This window comes from Aquarana catesbeiana, linkage group LG12 (genome assembly GCF_042186555.1).
Source record: "Aquarana catesbeiana isolate 2022-GZ linkage group LG12, ASM4218655v1, whole genome shotgun sequence".
In the NCBI taxonomy this organism is placed as follows: Eukaryota; Metazoa; Chordata; class Amphibia; order Anura; family Ranidae; genus Aquarana; species Aquarana catesbeiana.
In genome coordinates this window covers 226,211,910-226,221,202 of record NC_133335.1, presented here as the reverse complement: position 1 = coordinate 226,221,202, position 9,293 = coordinate 226,211,910, and the positions used below count along the sequence as shown (strand labels likewise).

At 44.5% G+C, this 9,293-nt stretch overlaps 1 protein-coding gene across 1 annotated transcript in view; it reads left to right on the top strand.

Moving 5' to 3' along the window:
• LOC141113609 (E3 ubiquitin-protein ligase TRIM11-like) overlaps positions 1 to 3,949 on the top strand; it is a 4,298-nt gene extending 349 nt beyond the window's left edge. The window contains exon 1 of the mRNA XM_073606812.1: positions 1 to 3,949. This exon is cut by the window's left edge and continues 349 nt beyond it. Within this exon, the coding sequence (XP_073462913.1) occupies positions 1 to 1,304 (1,304 nt within the window). The 3' untranslated portion in view covers positions 1,305 to 3,949.
• The last annotated feature ends 5,344 nt before the right edge of the window (positions 3,950 to 9,293 follow it).

The window sequence follows — 9,293 nt, the reverse complement described above, 5'->3', positions numbered from 1 at the left end:
AGGAGACTGGGATCTACTGTACTTACTGCGACTCTCCTGTCCCTGCCGTTAAGACCTGCCTGCAGTGTGAGACCTCAATGTGTGATGATCACCTGAGGAAACACAACAAATCAGTACAACACGCTTTAATTCCACCAACCAGGTCTACAAGAAAAAGAAAAGGCTCCATCCATAAAAAGATCCTGGAGTGTTCCCGTACTGAGGACTCTTCTTGTACCTGTGAGTCCTGCAAGCTTGGTGGAGAACATAGAGGCCACCAAGTGGAGTCACTAGATGAGGCCTCTGAGAAGGATAAGCTTAAAAGAATTCTGGAGAAACTGAACACAAGGAGAGAAGAGACTGAGGAAAAGGTCCAGAAACTGCAGGAACGCAGTAGAGAGGTACAAGAAAAAGCAGCCAGTGTAACAGAGAAAGCTACCGGCCTATTTAGAGAAATCAGGAGACACCTGGAAGATCTCGAGAAGAGAGTTATGACTGCGATTGCCAACAAGGAATTGCAGACCTTGCGATCATTCTCTGATCTGATTCAGCAGCTGGAGGTACAGAAGGAGAAGCTGTCTAGGAAGATGAATCACATTGAAGAGATGTGCAACAACACCGACCCAATGACCATTTTACAAGAACCGAACAGACAGGATGACTTGGAGGACACACTGGAGGATATAGAGGCAAGAGAAGAGAAACAGGTCCATGACGGAGATCTGGGTGAGAATCAAATCTTTGAGACATTGACTACAGGTTTATCTGATATTATATCTGTTGTAAAACAAAAGATCTGTGCCCTGAGGGATTCAGACATCAAACTGGATATCGATACAGCTGGAAACCGAGTCATTATCTCTGGTGACCTTAAAACCGCATCTTGGTCAGAAGAGAACCAGGGCCGCACAGAGACAGAAGAGAGATTTGAGTATTACCAAGTCCTGAGCACCAGGAGATTGTCGTCAGGGCAGCACCATTGGGAAGTGGAGACCAGTGACCCAGTGCGGTGGAGACTTGGGCTGTGCTATCCCAGTACAATCAGAAAGGGTGGGCAATCTCTCTTTGGGAACAACGCTACCTCCTGGTGTTTACGGTGGTGTGACAACAAGCTAACGGCGATGTATAATGGTAAAGTTACCCATTTACCTCACAGGATCTCCCATCGTAAAATAAGAATACATCTGGATTATGAAGCCGGGCAGATCTCTTTTTTTGAGCCATGTGACCCAGTTCGGCACCTCCACACTTTCACCACCACCTTCACTGAGCCCCTCCATGCTGGGTTCTGTGTCTGGACAGGATGGGTGCGAGTCCTGAGCTAAGAAAACAGGCAAATTAGTTTTTTTTTAATGTTTTATGACATTTTTCACCCCACGCCAATAAAACTTAAGTTTAGCAAGAAAAAAAAAATCATCACAAGGGATATTACTTACTTCATTTTGATGTGTCCCTTGTGCTGCTGTTTCCTGCTTTAGCTGAAATAAACACAAAACATCAAACCAACTCAGTTATTTCCCTGTATATACAAATTATACCAATGTTCCTTAAAGTCCCATTAGAGGAACATTGGCTTTAGTTGAAATCTTCTTCCTCCGATCCCCCTCCGCCACCACTGCCATAATATTCTGGTGCAGCAGATGGGGTTAAAAGAGCTGATGTATGTATGAGAGGCACTCATGCCAACTATGCCTGTACAAAGCCGCACTATAGGTTCTATGAATGAAACACAATCTATGAATAGAGGAGGTAGACCTTTCAGTCATCTGCCCATCCTCCATTCATAGAAGCTATAGTACATCTTCTACGAATGGAGGGGGTGGGTGGAAAGGGCAGGCATAATTGTACTCTTGACTGTCACATGTCCTTTGGCTCTTTTAACCCCCCGCGGCACCTTAAGATTATAGTGGCGGGGGTGGGGGAATCGGAGGAGAACGATTTTAACTAGCAGCACAAGGAGCACATTGACTGTAAGCATGACTTTTTTCCCTCAAAAAATAGGTGCAAGAACTCAACCACTACTCCCCAAAACCCTCCTTTTCCCAAACACACCCTCCAAACCACATTAAATAGTGGTCAATCTTCACTAACAGTGGCAGGGTTTTAAAATGGCATAAAATACCAGGAGTGTATTACTTACAGAGTGCAGAGATGGCTGGGGGGGGGGGGTTCAGGGGTGCACTACACACAGGGTGCAGAGTTCAGGGGTGCACCACACACGGTGTAAAGTTCAGGAGTGCACTACACACAGGGTGCAGAGTTCAGGGATGCACTACACACAGGGTGCAGAGTTCAGGGATGCACTACACACAGGGTGCAGATTTCAGGGGTGCACTACACACAGGGTGCAGAGTTCAGGGGTGCACTACACAGTGTGCAAAGTTCAGGGGTGCACTACACACAGGGTGCAGAGTTCAGGGGTGCACTACACACAGGGTGCAGAATTCAGGGGTGCACTACACACAGGGTGCAGAGTTCAGGGGTGCACTACACACAGGGTGCAGAGTTCAGGGATGCACTACACACAGGGTGCAGATTTCAGGGGTGCACTACACACAGGGTGCAGAGTTCAGGGGTGCACTACACAGTGTGCAAAGTTCAGGGGTGCACTGCACACAGGGTGCAGAGTTCAGGGATGCACTACACACAGGGTGCAGAGTTCAGGGGTGCACTACACACAGGGTGCAGAGTTCAGGGATGCACTACACACAGGGTGCAGAGTTCAGGGATGCACTACACACAGGGTGCAAAGTTCAGGGGTGCACTACACACAGGGTGCAGAGTTCAGGGGTGCACTACACACAGGGTGCAGAGTTCAGGGGTGCACTACACACAGAGTGCAAAGTTCAGGGGCGCACTACACACGGGGTGCAAAGTTCAGGGGTGCACTACACACAGGGTGCAAAGTTCAGGGGTGCACTACACACAGGGTGCAAAGTTCTGGGTGCACTACACACAGGGTGCAAAGTTCTGGGGTGCACTACACACAGGGTGTGGAGTATAGGGGTGCACTACACGCAGGGTGTAGAGTTCGGCCTTCTTCCACAGCTGCTTACCTCTGCATCCCCGATCCACATCTCACTTTCACACCTCTTCAGCTCTGACCTCTGCATGCAACCCACCTTCATGTACCTCCCTGCACACTGTAGGTGGCTCTGCCTCTCTTACTTGCAGGGAAATCATCCAGTGAGGGTGTCGGAATCTGCACTGCACCCCGGTCACCTGCATCTCCTTTGTCTCCATCCTGCACTCAGTGGGAGCCGTTGGGAGACAAGCTGTCATTTGTAAATACAGAAGTCGGACTTCTGTGTTTACAAGTGATAGTGGTGAGCAGGGAGCAGAGGGCCTGAGCCAGAGGTGGTGGAACTGAGTTCCACCTGAAAAAAAGCCCTGGCTGTAAGTAATGTCCCTTGTGCTGATTTATTTATTTATTGGCTAAACTTTGGTAGGGCGCCCACAATCACCAAGATTTGTAAGCAGCAATAACACCTGTCCTGACCAAAGATCCAGCTGATCTGATTGGATTGAGATTTAATACTGCAATGAGCAGACCTTATGGGTGCCCACAGACTGTTAGATCTTTGGAAAGCCAGGTGATCAGTTCATAACATTTGCTGCAATGACCGTTTCCTGAAACTGAGTCGCATTACAGCGACTTGTAGCCCATGTGCAGAAACGACATCTTTCCCTTCTCTGTGTAGCAAATGTTCATTTATTATTTACACAGATCCTCCAATATGTTGTAAAATGCATTATTTCCAAACATTGGCTGTGTATGTGCAATTGTAGCCACAAAATAGAGCAGAAATGGAAAAGCTGATTTTAGTTACAGGATTGAAAGCTCGGTATCGCCAATATGAGAGAATCTGAGATGCAAAAGATGAACTACATTGTTAATTGTAACCAAGTAGCAATTTTGTTATGCTGAACTCAATGCATATACAAATAAAAAAAAGACAAATTAATTAAATTCTGTATTCCTAAATGTATCGTTTTAATTCTAGCAGTGTACCTGGGCATGGTATCACCTTCTTGCAGTCTCTATACAGCATACAGCAGAGCTCAAACTGTGAGAGGGAGAAACAGCTCTGGGGGCCAATCAGGTGTGCTCGTGTACTAACAAGGGTCATGCTGATAGGATGAGGGAGCATAGTGACAAAGAGGCTTTCAATCTCATCTTTTCACAGGCTGGGGGGGGGGGCAGGACAAGACCTTGGGGTCTCCTGACTTGATACACAGGGCTTTAATGTGAGGACCACGATGGGCAAAAATACAAATCCCTTTTCAGGGGTACACCAGCCCTCTTAGGCTCCATTCACACCAATGCGTATTTTCATGCTTGTTGCAAAAACTCAGGCAATTTTTTTTAACATGGGTTCCTATGGAACACGTTCACATCAATGCATTTTTGGAAAGGGTCAGGGACTTTTTTTTAAAATGAAAAACTGTGCTTTTTTTTTTTTTTTTGCTTTTTTGGTGCAATAGACTTCAATAAAGAAGCTGAAGAAATGCATGTAGTGCGTTTTTACGCTGTTTTTGCCATGATTTGTGTTTTGTTGAAAACAAAACAAAAAAAAACAAAAAACAAAACAAAAACAAAAAACGCAAACTGGGGCAAAACTGCTGTTAAATAAACATGGAAAGCAAACTGAATAGGTGTGATCTGAGCCTGAGGGTCATTCATTCGGGTGCAAAGAGCCGTCCAAATGGGGTTGCCACCTCATCCCTTTAAAACCAAACACATATGAATTACACAGGTTCTGTGGCTGATTAAGGTGGTAATTAAACTCACTTGGTGCCTTATATCCATTAAATTAGCCTCAGAACCTGTGTAATCCATATGTGTTCGGGTTTACCACGTGCCGACCGGCTCACGTGGATATACTTCGGCAAAGTGGTTAGTTCCCGCGAATCGCCGTACAGGTACGTCTGTACCGTTAAGGGTCGATAGGAGGCGCATGCGTGCACCCGCTGCACAACGGGGGGAACCCGATGCACGTGGCCGGCGAGCGCGATCGCGTGCACGAGAGCAGGAACAGGGATTTGTGCGTGTAAATACACAAATGCCTGTTCTGTCAGGAGAGACGAGACATATCGTTTGTTCCTAAGTAGGAAAAACAAGGTCTCTTCCTCTAGTCAGTCCTATCCCACCCCCCCCCCCCCCAGTTAGAGCACACCCAGGGAACACACATTTAACCCCTAGATCGCCCCCTAGTGTTAACCCCTTCCCTGCCAGTGACATTTACACAGTAAACAGTGCATTTTTATAGCACTGATCGCTGTATAAATGTCAATGGTCCCAAAAATGTTTCAAAAGTGTCCGATCTGTCCATCGCAATACCGCTAAAAATCGCAGATCACCGCCATTACAAAAACACAAGGTGAGTATAGTAGCAAGTCCAAGTTGCAATCTTGAAACACCCAATACGAGGACAATATGCGACCGGTCTAAACTATGTGGCATGTTCACCAATGCCAGGAGCCTGGCGGACAAGATGGGTGAACTAGAGATACTGTTGTACAAGGAGGATTTGGATTTTGTGGGAATTTCAGAGACCTGGTTCAACAGCTCTCATGATTGGCTGGCAAACATTCAAGGGTATACCCTATACCGCAAGGATAGAGAGGGTAAAAAAGGGGGAGGGGTATGCCTATATATCAAGAATAATGTACAAGTGAATGTGAGAGATGACATCACTGAGGGGGCTAGGGAGGAGGTGGAATCTTTATGGGTAGAGCTCCAAAGGGATGAAGCTAAGGGGAAAATAATACTGGGAGTATGCTATAGGCCCCCTAACCTGAGGGAGGAAGTGGAGACGGATCTCCTATCACAAATTGGATTAGCAGCAAGGATGGGAAGTGTTATCATAATGGGGGATTTTAATTATCCAGACATAGACTGGGCGGAGGGAACCGCGCATTCATTTAAGGCTCGCCAGTTCCTTAATGTCTTGCAGGACAATTTTATGGGTCAGATGGTAGACGCACCAACTAGAAATAAAACATTACTAGATCTACTGATTACCAACAATACAGACCTGATAACAGATGTGGCAATACGGGGCAATTTAGGTAACAGCGATCACAGGTCAATTAGTTTCAGTTTAAATCACACAAATAGGAGACATGAAGGGAACACAAAGACACTGAATTTCAAAAGAGCCAACTTCCCTAAACTACAAACCTTGCTAAAAGGCATAAATTGGGATAAAATATTAGGAACAAAGAATACAGAGGAGAGATGGGTTTGCTTTAAGAGCATATTAAATAAGGGCATTAGCCAATGTATCCCATTGGGTAATAAATTTAAAAGAGCGAACAAACATCCTGGATGGCTTAACTCCAATGTAAAAATGCATATAAAAGCAAAGGAGAAGGCCTTCAAAAAATACAAGGTTGAGGGATCATCCACAGCATTCAGAATTTATAAAGAATGCAATAAGAAATGTAAGGGTGCAATTAGGATGGCTAAGATAGAACATGAAAGACACATAGCGGAGGAGAGCAAAAAAAATCCCAAGAAATTCTTTAAGTATGTAAACAGTAAAAAAGGGAGGACAGACCATATTGGCCCCATAAAGAATGAGGAAGGACATCTGGTTACAAAGGATGGGGAGATGGCAGAGGTATTGAATTTATTCTTCTCCTCAGTATTCACGAGTGAATCGGGGGGCTTCAGTAACCAAAACTGCAGTGTTTATCCTCATGACACAACACAGGAAGCACCTACATGGTTAACAGAGGACGGAATTAAAATTAGACTTGAGAAACTTAACATTAATAAATCACCGGGACCAGATGGCTTGCATCCGAGGGTACTTAGGGAACTCAGTCAGGTGATTGCCAGACCGTTGTTCCTAATTTTTACAGACAGTCTATTGACTGGAATGGTGCCAGCTGATTGGAGAAAAGCCAATGTAGCACCAATATTTAAAAAGGGCCCAAAAAACATCCCTGGGAATTACAGACCAGTTAGCCTAACATCAATAGTATGTAAACTCTTGGAGGGGATGATAAGGGACTATATACAAGATTTTAGTAATAAGAATGATATCATTAGCAGTAATCAGCATGGATTCATGAAGAATCGTTCTTGCCAAACCAATCTATTAACCTTCTATGAGGAGGTGAGTTGCCATCTAGATAAAGGAAGGCCCGTAGACGTGGTGTATCTGGATTTTGCAAAAGCATTTGACACAGTTCCCCATAAACGTTTACTGTACAAAATAAGGTGCGTTGGCATGGACCATAGGGTGAGTACATGGATTGAAAACTGGCTACAAGGGCGTGTTCAGAGGGTGGTGATAAATGGGGAGTACTCAGAATGGTCAGGGGTGGGTAGTGGGGTCCCCCAGGGTTCTGTGCTGGGACCAATCCTATTTAATTTGTTCATAAATGACCTGGAGGATGGGATAAACAGTTCCATCTCTGTATTTGCAGACGATACTAAGCTAAGCAGGGCAATAACTTCTCCGCAGGATGTGGAAATCTTGCAAAAAGACCTGAACAAATTAATGGGGTGGGCGACTACATGGCAAATGAGGTTCAATGTAGAAAAATGTAAAATAATGCATTTGGGTGTCAAAAATATGAATGCAATCTATACACTGGGGGGAGAACCTCTGGGGGAATCTAGGATGGAAAAGGACTTGGGGGTCCTAGTGGATGATAGGCTCAGCAACGGCATGCAATGCCAAGCTGCTGCTAATAAAGCAAACAGAATATTGGCATGCATTAAAAGGGGGATCAACTGCAGAGATAAAACGATAATTCTCCCGCTCTACAAGACTCTGGTCCGCCCGCACCTGGAGTATGCTGTCCAGTTCTGGGCACCAGTCCTCAGGAGGGACGTACTGGAAATGGAGCGAGTACAAAGAAGGGCAACAAAGCTAATAAAGGGTCTGGAGGATCTTAGTTATGAGGAAAGGTTGCGAGCACTGAACTTATTCTCTCTGGAGAAGAGACGCTTGAGAGGGGATATGATTTCAATTTACAAATACTGTACTGGTGACCCCACAATAGGGATAAAACTTTTTCGCAGAAGAGAGTTTAATAAGACTCGTGGCCACTCATTGCAATTAGAGGAAAAGAGGTTTAACCTTAAACTACGTAGAGGGTTCTTTACTGTAAGAGCGGCAAGGATGTGGAATTCCCTTCCACAGGCGGTGGTCTCAGCGGGGAGCATTGATAGCTTCAAGAAACTATTAGATAATCACCTGAATGACCGCAATATACAGGGATATGTAATGTAATACTGACACATAATCACACACATAGGTTGGACTTGATGGACTTGTGTCTTTTTTCAACCTCACCTACTATGTAACTATGTAACTATGTAGTAAAAAAAAAAAAAAAAAAAACAATAATAAAAATGCCATAAATCTTTTCCATAGTTTGTAGATGCTATAACTTTTGCGCAAACCAATCAATATACGCTTATTGCGATTTTTTTTTTTACCAAAAATATGTAGAAGAATACATATCGGCCTAAACTGAGGAAGAAATTTGTTTTTAAAAACATTATCGGGGACATTTATTATAGCGAAAAGTAAAAATTTTTTTTTTCAAAATTTTTATCTTTTTTTGTTTATAGCGCACAAAATAAAAACCGCAGAGGTGATCAAATACCACCAAAAGAAAGCTCTATTTATGGGGAAAAAAAAGAACGTCAATTTTGTTTGGGTACAGGGTCGCACGACCGTGCAATTGGCAGATAAAGCGACGCAGCGCCGTTTTGCAAAAAAACGGCCTGGTCATTAAGCAGTTCCGGTCTAAGTGGTTATAGGGATGAGGTGGCAACCCTACGTCCACCACGAAAAACAAATGCATGCCTATGTACCGGTCGCCAACCGTCAGAAGGCTACTTTCACATTGAGGCGTTGCAAAACCGCGGTAAAAACGATCAGCGTTATTAGCGCGTTTTTGCAGCGTTAACTGTAAAAATAGCGATAACGCCTATGCGTTTTAATTGCGTTTTTTATAGCGTTTTTAAGCGTTAGCGTCAGCAAACCTGACCATGTGATCTTCCCCACAGCTTCTGGGCGGTTTTAAAGCGGTATTACCGCGGTTTTACAGCGTTTCCCATTCATTTCAATTGGGATAGACGTTTTTACAGCGATATTTTATGCTCCTCAAAGATGCTCCAAAAAACTGTTTTCAGGATTTTTTCAAACGCACAGCCAGCACAACGTCTCAGTGTGAAAGGTTACACTGAGATACATGGGGGGCGTTTTTCATGCGGTATTTAGGCGGTAATTTTAGCGCTAAAACGCCTGAAAAACGCCTCAGTGTGAAAGGGGCCTTACTTTATG